At 43.3% G+C, this 22,078-nt stretch overlaps 1 protein-coding gene across 1 annotated transcript in view; it reads left to right on the top strand.

The window, feature by feature from the left end:
* The first annotated feature begins 474 nt into the window (after positions 1–474).
* Positions 475–22,078, top strand: part of PSD3 (pleckstrin and Sec7 domain containing 3) — a 559,261-nt gene continuing 537,657 nt past the window's right edge. Inside the window, exon 1 of the mRNA XM_025393705.1 lies at positions 475–1,227. Coding sequence (XP_025249490.1) covers positions 475–1,227 — 753 coding nt within the window. The remainder of the gene's footprint in view (positions 1,228–22,078) is intronic.

Below are 22,078 nucleotides of genomic sequence, written 5' to 3'. Positions count from 1 at the left end.
AAAAATTGGCTGGGCGTGGTGGCGGGTGCCTGTAATCCCAGCTCTTCGGGAGGGTGAGGCAGGAGAATCACTAGAACCCAGGAGGCGGAGGTTGCATTGAGCTGAGATCATGCCACTGCACTCCAGCCTGAACAACAGAGCCAGACTCTGTCTCAACAAAAGCGAAAACAAAGGTGAGAGGGGTTGTCTTGGCTGTCCTCACTGCCACCCCTCACTTGTAGATTATTCTCCACTACTATCTTTTTCTGATTCTGCGATATAGGCGCAGAGTCCAGCTCCATGCCCACAATCATTATCTGACCCCCCTAGTTTAAGACTCCCCCGGTGCTGAAGACATGTTGTTTGCTTCCTCAGGCTGTCGGTGGAACCATGGGGCTGAGTCACGTCTGCCCACAGCTGCTGCTGTTCGCATCCCTGGGCACTGAGGCCTGAAACTCCACCCTGGCAGGGACCAGCCCGACCCCCCTGGAGGAAATGGCTGGGCAGTTTCAGCAGCAGCAGATGAAAACTTCCTTCCTCTTCATCCAGCTGCGGGCTCCTCCAGCCTGCGCTCTCCCCGCCCCGTCTCCAGCGGCAACCCCAGGGGGCCTGGAGGAGGAACACAGTTTCCCAAGTCCCAGGACAGGCTTCTTGGCAGGCCGGGACCTCAGGCGCACACAGGGCTCAGCTGCCCCTCCTTTGAGGCTGCTGCAGAAGGCAGGCCCTGAGACGGAGGAACCAGCTGCTTTCACTTGCTCTGCTCCAAGGGAAAAGAAGGAAGGGAGGAAAAAATCCCAGGATCCGGATGTAAGCAGGGGTGGCGATTACAGATCCCCACATTACAGGCATTGCCAGGCCCCTGCCTCCAAGACGCTGGGCGGGCTACAGCCCCGGGCATGGAGGCTTCCTAGCCCAGCTCCCGTCATGAGTGACGAAAGCAGCAGTCCCTCCATGGGCTGGAAGCACTGGCCAGTCACTTCTGCCACCCAGGACCTGTGGGGCATGGACCCCCGATGCAGGGATAACTTGGGATGCTTCCCTCCAAGGGCTGTCCTGGTCCACACTGCAGATGGAGAGGAAAAGAATGTGCTGAGGAGAGGTGCCGAGACCTGCCAAATACTCCCTGGGAGCTGTAAGGAGGCCACAGGTCCCGCAGTGCAGGCGACAAGGGCACGGCTCTACAGGTACTGTCCAGCCGTGCACACCAGCAAGGGCTGCCCAGCCCCGCCTGCCACTCTGCCTCTCAAGGTAAGAACTCGCATGGCCTGAAACCCAGCAGAAAAAAGGGGGCCAGGGGACAGACATGCCACCCTGGCCCCCAATTTCTGGCATTGGTTCTCTCCTCTGCTTGAATGGGCCACACCTTGACAGCAGAGGTACCCACGAGCCGCAGCCTTCCCAGGCCTGGCGTTGGCTCTGTCCTCTGCCACCTTCCAGGCTGAAAACGTTTCGTTTAGAAGGAGGCAAGGATCAACTATTTCCCAAGATTTCTGCCAAAGATGGGAGAAGAAAAGTCAGGCATACTTTATGGGGGAACACCAGAAGGAAGGACAAAGGAGGTACCCAGATATTTATTGGGCCCTGTGATGTGCTAGGCATTTTCTCACATCCCGTGACTCCTCTTAACCACTTTGAGAAATAGAGCTCCACAACTCCAGTTTCAGAGGAGGGGATGGAGATGTGACTGGGCAAATATCCTCCCCACCCTTGCAGAAAGACAAGGGCGAAAGCAAAGTCTGTTCTCCAGAATGGGCATTGGGAACAATGGGGGAGGCTCCAGGGAGCTGTGGAGGTTTCCAGAACTGGAGCACAGCCTTGGAACTCAGCCACACCCTACTGTCATCCATGAACACCTGACTTTCTAGGGCTCTTATCTGCCTCCCATCTCCCAAACACACCTAGACCACCACCACCCAATGGATGTGCAGCCTAGGACAGGAGCCTCCGTTCCCCATCTGGAAGAGGAAGGCAGCCCTGTGTGGTCTCCAGGGTCTTTTCCAGCTTTGTGGGCTCCTGTTTCCAGGTCTATGGGCTCTGCCTCTGATCACGGCCTTGACTGCCCTTGTTAGCATCTCACGTTCCTCACTTCTGACCCAGCCTTCCCGTCGTGCTCATGTCTGCAACCCACCTTCTCCCCCCAGCTCAGGTGCACTGTTCTCAACATGGGTGGACAAAAGTTAAAATGATGCATTCAGCTTTCTTTTCTCACAGTGTGGACATCTTGCTATCCTTTGCATGTGTATGAGCATGAGGGTGGAGGGGAGGAAGGGTGTGGAGGGTGGTGGGATGAGATGGAAGGAAGAGGGGGTCATTGGAGTGTTGAGGGTTAGCATGGAGAGGAATCTCTGGGAAGTCACAGAAGAAATGAATGAAATTCACAGCATCTGGCAGGGGCCTCTCATGGGCTTGGAGGGGGTGCCGCTTCATCTGAACACCATGCCCTCTCCTGCAGGCTTCTCACGGCACCCTTCCTTCCCTTTTCTAACAAGGGTTTGCATAACCACAGTTAAGAATCGGGGAGAAAGTTCTCTCCAGAGTAGCACTGTTGGAGGAAGAGATGCTAGCATGCTTCCTTAAGAAACAGTTTACATTCCATCCTAATTCTTGCATCTCTTATTTCCTACCGGGATTTAGGAGGAATGACAAACTCCTGCGTCAGAGCCCATCTCTGTATGTGGGGTCACCCAGTCATTGTTTGTGTACTTCAGTGCTGGCCTGATGACTTGAAAACCCCATCTTTTCCCACTCTCCCCTCCTGCCTTCCGGGGATAAGCTGAAGCCTCAGAGCTGTTGCCATTTCTCTGGGGAGAGGCACTTTGGGAATTGGTCCAAGTGTGTGGATCTCACCCTTGTCCGCCTTATTCAGACCCCTCTGCAAATGGGCCCCCGACATCTGCTCCGTCTGAGTTAAAGGTTGCAGGATTCCTGGCTAAAAAGTTAGAAGCCCCAAGTCCGAGTCCTTGTTCAGAGCAAGCCACCAGAGCTCTCTGAGGCTCAGTTTTTCCATCATGAAAACACTGATGATGTCCCCTGCCTCACACTGTGGTGGAGATTTGTGGGCTAAAGCGAAAGGGGCCCTCAGTAGTCCTAAGGGAGAAAAGAGGAGAAGCCAAATCAATGAGACACCAGGAAGGACCAGGGAACCCATGGAGTCAGAGGTGGTCAGACTGTGTGATTGATTCCCTCTGCCATGGGGAGAGAGGGGAGTTGGGAAATTAGCACCCTCAGATCCTGTGGGTGCGCTATGGCTATCACTGCCCAGGGTTGGGTGTTAGACAAAGCAACACAATAGTTTTTCCATCTGTCCAGCCCTGGACAGATTAAGTTGCTATCTAGACTTGAAAGATGAGTGTGTGAGAATTACTCAATCCTTTCATGTTTTGGAATGTAGCTATATGAGTTGTAGCAAAGTATCAAAAAGCTGATTAAAATATAATATCTTCTTGACCACTGTGGATGCTAACACCATCAGTCCCCCACAGTGGAAGCTTTCAGTCGATGAACTCAGGGAAAATGTGCTCAGTTATGTTTATTAAAGGGAAACGTCAGTTGCAGGGAAGGAAACTCCATTCCTACACATGTACAGTAGAGTTGAGGTCCTAGTGTCAACTTGGAAAATCCTGGATCTGAAGAGTAAACTTTCTTCTTTGCAGGATTCGAAATGGCTCAATTTATTCTCTCAATGATGAAACATCACAGGCTCCAGAGTAAAAACTGTTGGCTTGCGTCTTTCCAAGTATTATAAGGAACAAAGAACAAATCTTCATTGGTTGGTTCTTAGTTTATTCTATGACTAGGCTTTAGTAAAAATAATCAGAGCATTCTGTGACCTGGACAGCTTCCATTGCACTATTTCCTCTTATGAAAATCTCAAAATTCTCCAAAGATGTATGTTATTATCACCCCACTTCACTGGTGAAGGGACAGATGCTTGCGGATGGTAAGCAACTCCATGGGACTAGGACGAAGCAGCTCAGGCCCAGCCCTCAAGTTGTGTGCCCCGAGGCCAGGGCTCTCTCTGCCTTCTTTCACTGTCTTTCCAGCTAGCAAGATTTCCTTGGAAGTAACCCTACATTTCCTGAGGCCTGGTGGTCTGTACTGTACTCCTAATTCCTCTGGTGGAGAGGGTGGGAGAAAGACCCTCAGGACTTTAGGTCTAGTGACCTAACCTTGTGCGAATGAGTCCAACCAGCTTTCTAGAAGCAGTGAAGGCCTAGGTGTGGGGGACGTAGAGTCTCAGCTCAGGGTGGTGCCAACGGAGGGCTCTCACATTCGCGTGGTGAGTCTGTCAGTGTAAATCAGAGAATGTTCTATGGGCGGGGGCCAGAGCCTGCCCTAACCATCTCCTGGGCCTCGTGTGCTGCTGCCCCTCTGTGGGAACCCAGGGAACTGTTCACATTTGATTTGAACTTGGGACTAAAGGTAAGAAGATAAGGAAAGCAGACCCAACTCAAAAGAGAGGGGGGAAAAGCTTTGTCTCTCATCGTTTCGGGACATTTCCACATCTTAAATTTTTTTTGCTAGGTCTTCATATTTTACATTTTATGTCTTAAAATAGCAGTGACTTTTGGTATATAAACAGCCTTAGAAAATTAGTGGTAAATAGGTTTTTTAATGTCCCTCATTTTTACTGACCTCAATTTTATCTATGGCTTTAAATTTCCAAAAAAATTGACTGCTCTATTTTGGTCTTCCTTTCTCCCTTCCTCCCTCATCATCGGTCCTCAAAACCAATCCACTTTTTGAGCTTTGATCACTAGCTTGTAAGAGTGTTCAGGGTTTAGGAGACAGTGAGGAAATGAGCATAACAGGCAAGGAGCCAGCAGGGGGTTTGTGTGAGAGTGAGACAGGCGTTGGGACATCATTCATTTATCTAATCAATGGAAATGTAGTGGAGGTCTATTTTCTTGTTTGCAGACACTGTCTAGCAGACTAGGAAAAAGACTGTGAACTCCCTGTCTTTGATTGTTATTCCTTAAAATCAAACTAATGTCTGAAATGTAAATCTATAAAGTACATTACATTTTGGGTAGAAAGTTTTTGTTTAATTTACAAGATGAAAAGGAAGCTCTGGTTTTGCTGGCAAACTAGCTCTGGGGCCTCTGACAACTCACTGAACAAAGCTAGCTTCTCTCATTTTCTCCAGGAAATCTTTCTACCTCAAGAATTCTATAATACCTGTGCATCTATGAATACAGAAAGGGAACAAAACTCTTTAAGGAAAGATAAGTATTAAAACAATTTATTTTGGTCAGGTGTGCTGGCTTACGCCTGTAATCCCACCACTTTGGGAGGCTGAGGCTGGCAAATCATGTGAGGTCAGGAGTTCGAGGCCAGCCTGGCCAACGTGATAAAACCCCTTTTCTACTAAAAGTATAAAAATTAGCCAGGCATGGTGCCGGGCACTTGTAATCTCAGCTATTAGGGAGGCTAAGGCAGGAGAATCACTTGAACCCAGGAGGTGGAGGTTGTAATGAGCTAAGATTACACCACTGCACTCCAACCTGAATAACAGAGCTAGACTCTGTCTCAAAAAAAAAAAAAAAAAAAAAAGGTATTTTCATCTATCTCAGCTTCTCTATAAAGATTCATTATTTTGTCAAATGACTTCCCTACAGGAAACTTACATACCGAGTGAGCTTACCTTTCTTAGGGAAAACTGGGATTTCTATGAGGAGCCAGACATTCAGAGATATGAAAGAGTCAGTGCTTTCTTTGAACAGTAATGCAAATTCCCACCACAGAATTTGCAAACTGTCTGTCCTGTAATGGTTCTAGTTAAATAAAGTCCCTTTCTACAAGTTGAACATTGACTCGCTTGTCTACTTAACCCCCAGGAAGCAGTCACTTACCTCATTAATTCATTCCTCAAGCCTATTCGACTTTTCTGGTCTGTCATAAGTTTAGAAATTGTTTTTCTCATAAAATAGTATTCTAGATCATTCTGTCTTTATATTAATTCTGCTTGGTGAGTCATTTAGAATTTTATAAAAGAAACTAGAACAAAGAAAGAGCATGCACAAAAGCTCATAAAGTAATTTTAACAGAAATATAGGTTAAATGTGCAGTGAAACATCCATTTTAAAAGATTCTAGTATTTAGGAGGCAGTATTGATGGGATTGAAAAGGTTATCTTTAGTTCATTTTATGCTTCCTTGGTTTTGACACAGATGTCTTGATTTATTACTTGAATAAATAAAGCCTGAGATAGCAGAATGGGTTTCAATCCTTTTTCATCTTGTGATTTGCCTTGGTGTTCCCATGACAACGTTCTCTTGCTCTTTTTCTCTCCTTACCCCATCCTTCAGTGTTCACACACAGGAGTCCTGTGGATCGCTGTATAGGGGCAATCCTCCTGGAAGTTCAGCATCTGGATCCACCTATAGGAAGCAGAGGGCCAAGAGTGCAAGGACACCTTTACAGCTGTGTCCCTGCAACATGTTGAAAAGCAATTGGATTGGGAGCTGGGACATAGGGGCTCAATGCAACTTCAATATGTCAGTTGTCTTGCTTTTCATCTCTCCTCTGCTATCTTCTGCTTGCCCGTTCTTCAGACTTCTCTGAATCCCTCTTTGTCTTTCTGCCCATCTGCTTACTCATCTCCCTACTCCACAGGGAGGAATTTGATCCACACCACTCCCAGGTTTACATCTCTTCTTCTTAGAAGACAATCCAGGCTAAGACTGAAATCTCTTAGGCCTGCATCCCTGGGAAGAGACTTTTTGGTCTGATGTGGGCTGGTACCCACTCAGTCTACTATGGTGGCCACAGAGTTAGGTGCGGCGCGCATTGTGCTAACAGGGGTGCTGAGATCCTGAAGGGGGTTATGCCATGGAGGTCTGGGAGAGGGACGACTCGTAAAAGTTGACAGGGAACAGAAAGCAGAGGAGGAAATACGGACAGCCAACCCAATCAATGCCCAGAAACTCTTGCAGATAATTGTCAGCTGAGAGTGTAAAGCGATTGCTTTGTATAAATGTTCTATCTGAGCTGTCTCCAATTTTACATTTTGAGATTAAATTTTAGGTTAATGTGTAATTAATATAGAATCTATAAATGTACTATAAAATTATACATTTTATAGCCTTTGGGGAGATTTTTAAAAACAGCATCCTTGAACTTTGTCATATAGTAGAATAAAATCATACCTGATGTCATTTATAAATAGATTTGCTTCCACAATCTGCTACTGGTTATATGGTAAAAAATTTTCTCTTGAAAGGTTTTTTTTTCCCCTGGCTTGGCTCACTGGCTCATACCTGTAATCCCAGAGCTTTGGGAGGCTGAGGAAGGAATTTCAGTTGAGCCTGCGAGTTCGAGGCTGCAGTGAGTTGTGACTGTGCCACTGCACTCCAGCCTGGGCAACAGAGCAAGACTCTGTCTCAAAAACAACAAATTTTTTTTTTCTTGTAAATTTATAGAGACTATAGGATGCTATGAGACTTACAAAGACTTAGTGCAAGCAGGTTGTATGGCAATCAAATGACTATTATGGATTCTGCATGTGGTCTCTTCAACTTTACATCAGTTCTCTGGGATTCCTGACCCAGTATTCCAGAAGTCAGAACCCCAAAAAGGTGGAGATAAGCCACATCCCCTGAATTGGGTTATACTGAGCCTTGAACTGTACCATATGATTTAGCATGTCTATTAAATAAGCATAAATAAGCAAATCTATTTATAAATCACATCACACAATGATTTGATTCCAATATATTACAAAGTTCAAGGATGTTGTTTTTAAAAATCTCCCAAAAGCTATAAAATGTATATTAGCTTCCCTAAAGTTTGAGAGAGCTCTGATAGACCATTTATACAAAGCAATCGCTTTACACTCTTAGCTGACAACTCTCTGCAAGTGTTTCTAGGCAAATGAAAAAGGCGGGCAAATGAAAGAATGTGGCTACATGGAGTTGACATTGTCAGATAATGGCAGGGCTGCATTTTTTTTTTAGGACATCCACCTTCCTTCCTTCTAAAGTCATCAGCAGCTGTGACTCTTTTTTGGCTGCCCTTCATGTTGTGCTTATTTCCTGTGATTATATTTAGTCAATTTTAACTTTTTGGAATTTAACTTTCAATTTTCAGGATGTGTGACTTTGCATTAACCTTTCAATAACCAGTTACAGCAGATTACGAGGTTTAAAAGCTCCAGGGAATTATTCAAGCACTTAAAATATTATATCATCGAAAAATCTCATTTTATCTGCAAGGAGCTTGGCTGCTCTTCAATGAGTTCTCACTGATTGTAGGATGCAGTATCAATGAAAATGTTAAACCATTTATCTCATGTCACAGATATCTCAGAGAAGTCTCAGGAGACTTTGTTTAGATAGACTCAATCTTCTCCATAAAGCATTTCCAATATCCTACAACAATAGCACAAATAATAAATAAAAACAATGGTGAAAGGAAAATGGTAATAAACAATCAAGTCTAGGAAATCTATAAATAAAAGTCAAGGTCAAGGAAAGACGAGGTTGAGATTAGAAAAACAACCCGAAAGTCCATCCCATAAAGTCCTACAGAACTGATATGTTTGACATTCAGACTTAGCTCTGTGCTTCCTAGCTACCCAAGGTCAAAGAGTCACATGGGTAGGTATATAGCGCTAATTGTCAGAAGGGTGAGGAGAGAAGGAAGGGAGGGAGGAAGGATGGGCGTTCTTTTAACATGTCCCACAGAAATTCTCTTTAAAAAAACAAATTTTGCTTGACCTTTAAAGTAACAATTTAAAAACATTTTGGATAAAAACTTTTCTAATGAGCATTTAATATTCACTGTGTTTCTGTTTCATTAAACATCATACACATAACATAATTTAATCTGATAATGTAGATAATCACTCTAGTCTTGCTGCTGGTACCCAAGTATTGCTTGCTGGTACCCTTAGGTCTTTAAGACTACTTGCCCTTATATTTAATAAAATTTTATATTTGCCCCTGTCCCGCTAGTACTCTGTTCTCCGAGTTCTTTTTTATTTTTAGTAGTTTTTTAGTTTCCTCTGTTCTGGTCTATCTCCTCTCACTATTATTCCTATGCCTACCTCTAACATCCTTTTCTAAATCTACTACAGGCCAGGAAACTAGAAAACATATTTGTTTCCATCGTAAGGCAAGTAGATCCAGCTCTACTCTATGCTTTAAACAACCTATAAAATAAATATTTTCACCTGAAATAAATCATTCCTACTTTTCTTTTCATGCCATTTGAGAAAGCTCATAGAAAAATTCTTACTTTTCTCATCCTCACTCTTTTTTTGTAAGTGAACTTTTTCTTAGCATACTCTGCAAATTGCTCTTCCACCCTCTTTTTTATAGAGAGCATCCTCCATAACAACCTATCTTTTTATACTGTTTTGTGAACCGCTTCTGGCTGGCGCCTGCCTTTTCTTCATTTATTAGGTTGCCTTGTGTTTGTAGCCTGTGAAGCTCTTTGGAGAAAAAGTATTACATAAATCCAATTAGAAGCTGTGTATTCAAAGTGAATGCAGGAATTAAATTGTTGATTACGTGTAAGTTAACATATGCATTATTAAATTACTTATTACATGTTTCTCTGGGTCCTTTATAATATATACAAGGGATTATTTTTCTGCTTTCTATAAGCTTTTAGGGCAGATAAACATACATGCAAAGAGGCATTTTAAAACATACAGCAAGAAACACTGGTAGTGTATTTACAAAGGTTTAATACTTTAATCAGTGCAAGCCTACAATGGGGTAATTACTGTCCAAGTTACTATCTGCACATCATAATTTGAGGAAAAAAGTCACCATTTGTATTGCACTGAGTCAGAGGAGAGTCTCGGTAGAGATACACTTCAGGGGCCATCAGAGTGAAGGAGGAAAAACCTTGCTGAATTGAAAGAATGTAAAGAGGATTTGCGTTTTGGACTTCTCCTGAGTTCATGTGTGAATTTCATAATTCATTAGGAAAGAATATAGCAGCGATGTGATCATAGACACATGGAGTGAATTGGTCTGAAACCTGAAAATCAAGATTAAGGTTTATAGGCTGGGTGCAGTGGTTCATGCCTGTAATCCCAACAATTTGGGAGGCCAAGGTGGGAGGATCATTGAGGCCAGGAGTTTGAGACCAGCCTGGGCAACATAGTGAGATATTATCTCTACAACGAAAATAAATCTATTTTAAAAATTAGTAATTAATGGTCAGGCATGGTGGCTCATGCCTGTAATCCCAGCACTTTGGGAAGCTGAGGCGGGCAAATCACTTGAGGTCAGAAGTTTGAGGCCAGCCTGGCCCACATGGTGAAATCCTCTCTCTACCAAAAATACAAAAATATTAGCCAGGCATGGTGGCCCACGCCTGTAATCCTAGCTACTTGGGAGACTGAGGCAGCAAAACTGCTTGAACCTGGGAGGCGGAGTTTGTAGTGAGATGAGATTGCACCACTGCACTCCAGCCTGGGCAAAAGGGCAAGACTCCATCTCAAAAAATAATAATAATAATAGTAATTAATTTTCAAAAATATTTCTGAGTTATAAAATTATACCCTTTATTCAAAGGCATAAGAATAAACTAAAAATAGTAAACTACATGTATGGAAAACAATACAATGTCATGAAATGAAGTACATATTTCAGCATAAAAAATATGCATCATTTAAGACAACATTGGAGAATTTGAAATCCAGATTAGAAAATCTGGATTTTCTAGATTGTGTGTCTGTACATCAGAGAGTGGTGGCATCCCCTGGACCTGGGAGATTTTTCTTCCGTTCCCAGGTGCCAGACAGTGATGGCAACTGAATAAGGCCACCCTGCAAGACGTTGCTAAGAGACAACAGAAACACAGCAATGGGCTCTGTAAACTGGATCCAAGCCAGTGACTCCGAAGCTGTTTGCTGGTCAGACCGTGTTGGGAGTTGGGGAGCTGAGGTTGGTTTGAGGATGCTGCTTTGGATGAGGCTCCCAGTGCAAGGACTGCAGTCTTGATGCAGCACGTAAACAATTCTGATGTTCACATAGCAAATCAGAGCAGGTGATTCAATTGAGAATGAGAAGGCCATGATCCCCGAACAAAAATACCATTTGGAAATTTGTGACCCCTCTTACAATATGTCAGTTCACAACAGTCATGTACAGATTGACTTTTCTGCCTTTTTCCCTGTCAGACAAGACAATTATTAAGACCTCTTAGACCTATCTTTTTTTTGAGAGAGAGAGATAGTTTCACTCTGTTGTCCAGGCTGCAGTGCAGTGGCATGATCTCGGTTCACTGCAACCTCCGCCTCCTGAGTTCAAGTGATTCTTGTGCCTCAGCCTCCCAAGTAGCTGGGATTACATGGATGTGCCACCATGCTAGGCTAATTTTTGTATTATTGGTAGAGATGGGGTGTTGCTATGTTGACCAAGCTGGTATCAAACTCCCGACCTCAAGTGATCCACCCGCCTTGGCCTGCCAGAGTACTGGGATTACAGATGTGAGCCACCGTGCCCTGCCAGGCCTGTCTTAATCATGAAGCCTGACCAAATAATGTATAGCATTAATTCCCCATCTCATCCCTTTTCAAGTTTGCCTGGCCTTTGCTGCAGGTGGAACAGTCTGTACCTTATGAAAAAAAACCTGGGTTATCATTCTGTTATGAGGCAAGAAAAAGAACAAAATAAGTTATTCATGCATTACAAGCATAGCAGATATACAAATCAACGTTTTCAGATAATTAACTATTTTAATATCTTTAATAAAATCTAGTCCCAAATCCTCATCCTACTGGACCAGCAAGGAATTCAGTCTTGGATAGTCTCAGGGTTTCCTGTCCTCTAAAGTTGGGCCAAGCGCCAGGAAATTTCTACGGTACAAAAGCATTCAAGCAATTTTGCATTCGCTTGGGTCCTTCTGCATGAACTCAGCGTAGTACAGACTTTAGAGCCAGATGGAAAATAAGGATTACGTGAGTTATAATATGTAAAGAAGTTGGAATTGAGCCTGGCACAGAATATGCAGACCCTGGAGAGCCTCCCTGCTTTGATTGCCAGTCCTCCATCCACCCTAATTTTGGCTCAACTGCCTCTCACCCTAGGCTGCATGCTTTCAGGTCCAACAGCTCTACTGCTTCTGTGTCCTGGTTGTATTTGAGCTGCTGGGAGCCCGTGGCCTGAGTTTTCTGTCTTTTCTCCATGTCTGAATAGAAATGATTTTTCTTACCCATCTCTCCCATCTTGAAATAGAAAGACAAAATGTATTATTTTCAACTAATCATCATTCTGTGTTCTGTATACCTGATATCTTAATTCTCCATAAAGTAATCATCCACTGCAGTTCAGAACAAATGAGACTCTGAAAACAAGAATATTATTGAGGCTTAGAAATGTTCAGAAAACTGTCTGAACACGGTGGCTCGGGCCTGTAATCCCAGCATTTTGGGAGGCCGAGACGGGTGGATCACTAGAGCTCAGGAGTTCCAGACCAGCCTGGCCAACATGATGAAATCACTAGAAAGTTAACTGGGCGTGGTGGTGGGCGCCTGTAACCCCAGCTACTGGGGAGGCTGAGGGAGGAGAATTGCTTGAACCTGGGAGATGGAGGCTACAGTAAGCAGAGATTGTGCCACTGCACTCCAGCCTGGGCAACAGAGGGAGATTCCGTCTCAAAAAAAAAAAAAAAAAAAGAAGAAGAAGAAGAAATATTCAGGAAACCAAGAGAGCTCTGTAGAGTTGGAAGAGTGAAGTTAAATGCATCAGGGTCCTCTAACAAGGTTAAGAAGTAGGAGGCAGGCCAGGCATGGTGGCTCACGCCTGCAATCCCAGCACTTTGGGAGGCCAAGGCGGGTGGATCGCCTGAGGTCAGGAGTTCGAGACCAGCCTGGCCAACATGGTGAAATTCCGTTTCTACTAAAAATACAAAAATTAGCTGACTGTGGTGGCAGGCACCTGTAATCCCAGATACTCGGGAAAGTGAGGCAGGATAATCTCTTGAACCTGGGAGGTGGAGGCTGCAGTGATTCACTGCACTCCAGCCTGGGCAACAAGAGTGAAACTCCATCTCAAAAAAAAAAAAAAAGAAGTAGGAGGTAGACATGTGAAAGCCTGTAAAATTCTGACTAATTCTATAAAAGTCATCTCATAAATATACTCACCCTTCTTTTATTTCAGGGTGCTGCCTCTGGGCAGCTCCCCAGGTTCATCAGGGTTGTCTTTCTCCCCTCTTTCCAGGCTCAAGTCAAGGCCCTCTCCCGCCTTAGGCTTCTCAACAGCCTTCCCATTTCTCTTCTTCTACCCAGAACATTTCTAACCTCTTCAATGTCTTCTGCAGAAGGGAAGCATCTTGAACCATAAACAGGGCAGAAGAGGGTTAGGCTTGAAGAGAGGGGGGCTGGTACCCCATAAACATATACAATTATTATGTACCCACAGTAATTCATTAAGAAATAAAGAATAAAAAAAGATTAGGAGGCCGAGATGGGAGGATCACTTGAGATTCAACACCAGCCTGGCCAACACGGCGAAACCCCATCTCTACTAAAAAAAATAAATAAATAAAAAATTAACCAGGCATGGTGGTGCACACCTGTAATCCCAGCTAACTGGGAGGCTGAGGCATGAGAATCACTTGAACCCAGGAGGCGGAGGTTGCAGTGAGCCGAGATTGCACCACTGCACTCCATTCTGGGCAACAGTGCAAGACTCTGTCCCCGCAATTACCCGCTTCCAGAAAAAAAGAGAGAGAGGACAGCTGACAAAAATGATCAGGAGAAAATCCACAAGTTTGTAAGTTATCCTGACACTCAAGAACTGTTTGAAGAGGGTTTAAAAATAAAAATAAAACACTAAGCCAGGTCTGCCTAGCCTAACTAAAGGAAAGAGTTAAAGAATATTTGAATTTTACACAAATGGATGAATACACCTAGATTGATGCTCTGCATTCAATGTCCTGGATTCAACTTTTCTTAGTTAGTGCTGAGTTCCAGTGACTTACAGAATCAACCAGAACGCCGTGGGTCAGCAGTGTGGAAAGTGAGGTGTACAAGACAATGTACTAGGTACTGAAAGAAAATAGTGCTTCTGTATATCTATCTATATATCTATATCTATATCTTATTTTATATCTATATCTTATTATATATATATATATATATATATCTTATTTTTTGAGACAGAGTCTCACTTTATCTCCCATGCCATAGTGCTGTGATGAGATCTTGGCTCACTGCAACCTCCGCCTCCCACATTTAAGCGATTCTCCTGCCTCAGCCTACCGTGTAGCTGGGTTTACAGGCGTGTGCCACCATGCCTGGCTAATTTTCTTGTATTTTTAGTAGAGATGGCATTTCACCATGTTGGTCAGGCTGGTCTTGAACTCCAGACCTCAGGTGATCTGCCCACCTTGGCCTCCCAACTGTTTATATTTTTATATCTTGCCTCTCTAGCTTTATTTTTGTGGAGTTTTGTTGCACATGACCTACTAATACAATAGTATAAATATATAAGTCATAAATAAATATGCATATTTTGGAAGTGCATGCTCCAAATTTTTTGCTGATGGAGTGTAGGAAAATAAAAAGTTTAAACCTTGCTAGGCGTATCACATTAAAAACAAATTCTATCTACAGGACGTTTTTCTCTAAGTCTTATGCCTCTCATAGCCATAACAATTCATCTGAAATAAGGATTGAGTACCCAGAACTATGGGCAACAGTCTATTTTGTGACACTGCTAACCAGCAGAAACCACTCCTAATCCCAGCTACTCAGGAGGCTGAGGCAGGACAATCGCTGAATCTCTGAAGGCAGAGGTTGCGGTGAGCCAAGATTATGTCACTCCACTCCAGCCTGGCGACAGAGGGAGACTCTGTCTCCAAAAAAAAAAAAAAAAAAAAAAAAAAAAGTGTATATATATAGATATAGCTTTTTAAGATGAGAGTTTGTGTAAAACTGACAGATTTCACAATAAAAATAGCAATATTGGGGGCATACTTATGCTCACAAATGATTTGTTGTTTATCTGAAATTCACATGTAACTGGTGTCCTCTATTTTATCTGACAGCCTTAGTTTAGAGTCAGTTCTGGTTTTAAAGTCAAGCTAGCTGAGTGATTGAGGGCAAATTCCTTAACTTCTCTGACCCTCACTTTCTTTATACTCCTTAGTTGTTGTGAACATTCTTTTTATAAAAGATTTGAAGCCCTTAGCATACTTCCTGCACATTGTAGAAAACGTTCTGACTAAATCGTTGGTATTATCATGATGATGACCCTATCACTTTCAACACAGTTTGAAGTATTTATGTACCAATCTTATCTCCTTTACTAGAAACGAAGATCCATGTTTGCACAGATGTATATGTAACGGGTGCATAATCTGCTAAATTTTGCATAAATTCAGCTTCTGCCCAAGAACTTTTAGAGTCTGGTTGACTGGCTACTTGGCTGGCCCCCTCTTCCAATTCTACTCCTTTTCCTTTCCCTTCCCCCACTGGAAGAATGGTGTTTTGTTCTGAAGTTTTTTCAAGCAAGCTAAGCCCTTGTGGAAACTGCCTTACTCAGCTTTTATAGGCCAGCGGATCCCACAACACGAATAAGATTTATTGTTATATTAAATTTTAAAACTCCCCTGTGTAATTCTTTGAAACTGCAGATGAAAATGAATGGCATTTATGAGAACCATTGTAAAGATTTAATGACATTTGCATTCAAGCTGCTGAAAGTAAATGATTATCGCACTGGGTGGCTATTCTTCTGCTGAATTTAGACAGTTTAAAACAACTTGCCCTATGTTAGCTTGACATTAATTTGAATAGCCTCATCAGAACTGTGAGTTGGGTGTGATGGAAGCTGAGGTATTTCTATAGAATTGTGAAGCATAGTAAGGATTTGGGGGAGGGGAGCCCAAAGACAGTGACAGGGAATGGTAGAAGGGACTTGCTGGACTGTTCACCTTTCCAGGCCACGCCTTGAAAGGAAGCAGATGTGGGCGACAAAGAGCACCTCCATTTTTCACACAGTCAGAGCCAGATCAGCTGCAGATGGCCTGTACCAGGCACATCCCTGTTCTAACGTGTCAGTTCTTTGTCCTGCCACCCCTTGCTATCAAAAGGGAAGAAGAGGCTGAGCATCATGGCTCACACATGTAATCCCAGCACCTTTGGAGGCCGAGGTGGAAGGATTACTTGAGGTGAGGACTTCAAGACCAGCTTAGACAACGTGGTGAAACCTTGTCTGTACAAAAAACAAACAAAATTATCCAGGCATTGTGGTGCACGCCTGTAGTCCCAGCTCATCAGGAGGCTGGAGCTGGAGGATCTCTCAAGCCCAGAAGGTCGAGGCTACAGTGATCCAGGATTATGCTATTGCACTCCAGCCTGGGCAACAGAGTGAACCCTGTCTCAAAAAAAAAAAAAAAAAAGAGGAAGAGTAAAGTGAGAAGAAAGGCCATCTGAGTCTAACTGTTTTTGTTAAGTCCCCAGCCTCAGCATCCCCCATGTCAGTTCCACCATCACTAAGGATCTCATGGGGCTGTGTCCTCTTCTCACGAGATCTGGAGGCTCTGGCAGACATCACCTCTATGCAGGCTGCAGGGGAGCCAAAACCAAGGGATTGTGCAGCCAGTCCTGTATTCCCAGCACACAGACCTGAGCTGTGAATGGATGAACTGGGTTGAACTTTCGGGCATATGGAAAATCATTCTCTCCCACGTCATGATCAGAAATCACTTCCCATGTGCCTGACCGATGGAAGGATTTTCCTTTGTACCCCCAAGGGTCCCACGTTGGAAAGCTAAAAGGAGAGAGCTGCGGTCAGCTGAAAAGATAGAGCACATGGGTAGATATGCCAGGAACATTCCTCCACGGTGGCCAGAAAAAGGCCCAGAGGGCTGGGTTTGATAAGCCCAGTAGTCACCCAGTTGGCTTCAGCGGGAGGAAATGAGTCATGCAGAGGCAACTGCTGTGGGTCTCTGGAGAACAGCTCCTGCCTGCTTCGTTGATCCCTGCTGTGGCTCACTGCAGTTCATAAGACAACAGCTCCCATCCTGAGCCTTGAATGACACCCCTTGCTGCTGGCTTGTGACACCCTGGGAAGCCTCTGTGCCTGGGCCACCCAATCGTGGTTCCACCTTTTGGTTCTACCAGCCTACTTATGTTGGATTGCCCATCCTTTCACAAGCTGTTCGAGTTCTACTCAGAGAGTTATGATTCAGACTTTTTTTGTTCAGAGAACACATGGTCAGAGTCCAAGGGCTGTTCTGGTGCCTACTGTGGGAGGCGTCTTGGAGAATGCAGTGACTCTTGGTGCAATGATGTCTTTCCATTTCCTTATCCCTCAAATGAAGCCTTGGAGGAGGTGACTCTTGAATTTCTTCCCAACTCTCAGATTCGGTGAGCCTGAGCTGGAATGGTAGATATGAACATACTGTACAGTGCAAGAGGGCATGGAAATTTCAGGTAGCACTACCGTAGTTACTATTAGTTACTATTACTATCATATTTTACTCTGACTTACCTCACAAACGAAGGCACAGCACAGTACTGATTTCTCTCAATTTACATTTCCTGCAAACTGATCAATTTTTTAAACTGAGAGTCTGCCCAAATAACTCATCAGTCTTACATCTTTGGTAATTAGCTTTCACTCATTTGATAAATATTCATTGTAAGGTTCTGTGCTAGACCCTAGGATTATAAATAATAATAATAGTCATAAGGCTTTTCTTTGAGGTGTTTATAATCTGGCTGAAAAGACAGTCATTGGATAAATAATTTAAAAAGGATGAGTGTCCCCAAGAATGTCAAGATTCTATGGAAAGGAATAATTGGGGCACCCAGCCTGGTTTTTCTTTTTCCTTTTTTTTTTTTTTTTTTTTTTTGAGACGGAGTCTCGCTCTGTTGCCCGGGCTGATCTCGGCTTACTGCAAACTCCGCCTCCCGGGTTCCCGCCATTCTCCTGCCTCAGCCTCCCGAGTAGCTGGGACTGCAGGCACCCACCACCATGCCCGGCTAATTTTTTGTATTTTTTTTTTTTTTTGAGACGGAGTCTTCACTTTGTCGCCCAGGCTGGAGTGCAGTGGCACCATCTCGGCTCACTGCAAGCTCCGCCTCCCGGGTTCGCGCCATTCTCCTGCCTCAGCCTCCCGAGTAGCTGGGACTACAGGCGACCGCCACCGCGCCCGGCTAATTTTTTGTATTTTAGTAGAGACGGGGTTTCACCGTGTTAGCCAGGATGGTCTCGATCTCCTGACCTCGTGATCCGCCCGCCTCAGCCTCCCAAAGTGCAGGGATTACAGGCGTGAGCCACCGCGCCCGGCAATTTTTTGTATTTTTAGTAGAGACGGGGTTTCACCGTGTTAAGCAGGACGGTCTCGATCTCCTGACCTCGTGATCCGCCCACCTCGGCCTCCCAAAGTGCTGGGATTACAGGTGTGAGCCACTGCACCTGGCCCAGCCTGGTTTTAATGGTTAGGAAAAGCTTCCTGCTAGAAGCGACTTCCAGGCTAATAGTATAAGCTACCATTTATTGAGCATTTATTATGGGTGGGCAGGCATGTTATGTGCATTATTTCATTTAATCTTTGAAAGAACAACATCAGATAGATTCTATTATTGTTTCTACTTTATAGACAAAAGAAATCAAGGCATACGAAGTAAAAACATCCCCAAGGCTCACAGCTAGTTGGAGATAACCTCTGAATATTAGTACAGGTAGCTGCCCACCAGGCTCTGTATTGACTGTGGAGTAGAAGAGAAGATGGATGAGTCTGGAGATAAAGACTGAGTCAGACTCTGCAGTACCTGATGTACTGTGCAAAAGCACCCTGAAAGAAAGTGTCAGCTGGTTGTGTGAATTTGGGAGGGCATTTCTTGGTTGACCGTCTGCTCCTTAAGATACTAGTGTATTGATGAAAGAAAAAACAAGCTACTTTCTAATTAAAAATAGAGGGAGACAAAATGGCTTATATCCAGCCAGAGGTATAAGTGTTTGTTAGAATTAAAATTTCTTTAAAGAAAAATTTTCTCAGAACTGAGATGGATTGTGTAACCAAATTTTCTAATAAGTCCTAAGTTACAAAACTCTGTAATGGTTTTAATGATGTTCTATCTAGTATCTACCAGGTGGGAACTCTTTTTAAAAATTCAACAAATTTAGTTTAAAGATCCAGTTGGTTTTTATTAGCAATTCATGAATTGGGCAGCATCCCATCTAAGGATTTAGAAAGATGCTGCCATGACTTGACCAAAGGAGGTGGGTTTTGTGTTATCGTGAAATATTTATTTGGTCTTCAAGCCCATTTCCCAGCATACAACTCCTAAAATCTTTAGAATTTCCAAAGTGGTCTTTTTGTATGCTAACAAGTTGACTCATGGCTGGTAGCTTCAGACTGCAGGCGGTCACCAGAAAGATCAACACAGGATTAGTGGGATGAGACTTTCAGCCCCACCCCCCAACCTCTGGGGATGAGAGAGGGGCTGAGGGTTAAAGTGATCATCAATGACCAGTGATTTAATCAATCATGCCAATGTAATGAAGCCTTCATAAAAACTCAAAAGGATAGGGCTTGGGCAACTTCTGGATAGCTGAACACACGGAGGTTCCTGGAGGGTGGCATGCCTGGGTAAGGGATGGGAGATCCATGCCCCTTACCACGTGCCTTGCCCCGTGCATCTCTTCCTATGTATCAGTTGTAATACCCTTTGTAATAAACCAATGAACGTAAGTGTTTCCCTGAATTCTCTGAACTGTTCCAGCAAATTAATCAAACCCAAAGCGGGATCACGGGAACGCCAACTTGAAGCTGATCTGTCAGAAATTCTGGAGGCCCAGACATAAAACTCGTGTCTGGTGACAAGGGTCAGGGGGTGCAGTCTTGTCAGACTGAGCCCTCAAGCTGTGAGATCTGACGCTATCTCCAGGTAGATAGTATCAGAATTTAATTGGAGAACACCCAGCTGATGTCCACAGCAGAGCTGATTGCTTGCTTGGTGATGGGGAGAAAGAGGAGAAACTTCCCACCACACACACGTTTGGTGCACAGAAATCTTCTGTATGGATTATTATTGTTATGCTAAGAGCAGGAAAAAAACCCTAATTTGTGTTTTTTCCCCTCAGAGTTTTATAGGCAGAAACAGATGGAAGAAAGCAGACACAAGGAACAAAAAGTAGACTGGTCATTACAAAGTTACTTTCCTTATAGGGTTAAAACAGAGGGGACTTCCTTATGCTGGCTCAGGTAAACTGGACCCCTTCCTAGTGGTTTCTGTGAATTTCCTATTTTTTGGAAAACTAGCCCATTTTAAAGGTTAGTTTAATTATGTGGCACTTAGCATGAATGACTCCATTTTGGTTTGGTCTGTTCTGTTGGGACCTAGTGCAGGAGCTCAGTCCAAAACAATGGCCTCCTATAAAGTTTATTTAATACAATGAAAGTAAATGTTCACTGCTTTACTTCAAGATAAAATTACAAGAGCATTGATTCTAGCAAGTTCTTGTTTTTAATTCCTGGAATTTCATGTTTAGAGCAAATAATGAGGCAATACTAGGATGTTGAGTGGGAAGAATTTTATTCCTAATATTTTTAAAGCATAACTCTGAAAGATTTATCTTGAACATTTTTTGCTAGGGGGAACCTCATAACATTCAGGAGATTAATTTGCTGAGCAGTGTTTAGATTCTCTCGGTATTATTAGAATGTTTCTACCTTTACTTCAAAAGAAGCCATTGGAATGTCCCTAACCCAAAGAAATGATAAATGCTTGAGATGATGAATACCCCAGTGACCCACATTTGATCATTATGCATTGTATGCTTGTATCAAAATGTTGCATTTACCCCATAAATAGATATGACTGTTATGTAAATAACAGTTAAAAATAAATAATTAAAATAACATAGTTAAAATAATAATTAAAAATATTTTTTAAGACACAAATCAAAAAAGGGGAAAAAAGAAGCCATTTAAGCATTCTCATGTCTAATATTACTCTATTTAGATACATGCTAGAGGCGTCTTTAATTGTTAGGAATTACATGCTGTTAAAGCTTAATTAACTAGAATTCAACTACCTGCAGTTCTCAGTTTACTTGAATTTCTTTTTCTGTTGTTGCTTTTTCTTTTTTTGAGACAGAGTCTCACTTCATCACCTAGGCTGGAGAGTAGTGGCACAATCTTGGCTCCCTGCAACCTACACCTCCCAGGTTCAAGTGAGTCTCCAGCCTCAGCCTCCTGAGTAGCTGGGATTACAGGTGTGCACCACCACTCCTGGCTAATTTTTGTATTTTTAGTAGAGATAGGGCTTCACCATGTTGGTCAGGCTGGTGTCGAACTCCTGACCTCAAGTGATCCACCCACTTCGGCCTCCCAAAGCGCTGGGATTACAGGTCTGAGCCACTGCGCCTGGCCTTGAATTTCTTTTTGTGCTGTATCTAAGGCTTCAGGGAAATTGCCATATTATAAAATGCTAAAAATAAAAAAATAAAAAAATTAAGAAACAACTCTTATTTTAATACTAAGGAATGTCATTCTGACTGTGCACCTTCAGGCCAGGATTCTGTGTCCTCCAATTCTGCTGCACTATCACACTTTGGGAAGAAGGACATGAACTTGGAAACCAGGTAGAACTGGGTAAAAGTCTTTACTACACTCGCTATTGATCTCCAGATATGCTATTAATATTTAATTTCTTGATAGCTACATTCATTCATCTGCACAACAGGGATGGTAATACCTGACTCACCATAATGTAGTGAGAATCAGATGGGATTGTGTAAGGAAAACAGAGGGCCAGTCCATGATAGGCGCTCAGGAAATCAAAAGCATTTAAAAATCTAGATTTAGCCTGAGCCACCGCAATATCACAAATATCCAAAGAAATGTGACATTACATGTGCTATTCTATACTACCTCTGGCAGAAAATTATGCTTTATATTTTCAAAAGATATTTTTAACAATGACAGTTAAAATTGAAATATTTTGGTTAGCTAATAAATTGGTTAGCTCTTGGTAAGCTACAATTAAAATCAGCTAACTACAGTGCCCAATTTAGAAAATATTCAGATTAATGAAAGCTTGACAGTCCTGTATTCAGAAACTACAACGTTTTCTCTACAGAGAAATAGGTGCATCTTTCAGACTCAATGGAACTGTCAA

This window comes from Theropithecus gelada, chromosome 8 (assembly GCF_003255815.1).
Source record: "Theropithecus gelada isolate Dixy chromosome 8, Tgel_1.0, whole genome shotgun sequence".
In the NCBI taxonomy this organism is placed as follows: Eukaryota; Metazoa; Chordata; class Mammalia; order Primates; family Cercopithecidae; genus Theropithecus; species Theropithecus gelada.
The sequence above is the reverse complement of the archived record's forward strand: the minus strand, read 5'-3'. Positions and strand labels throughout refer to the sequence as shown.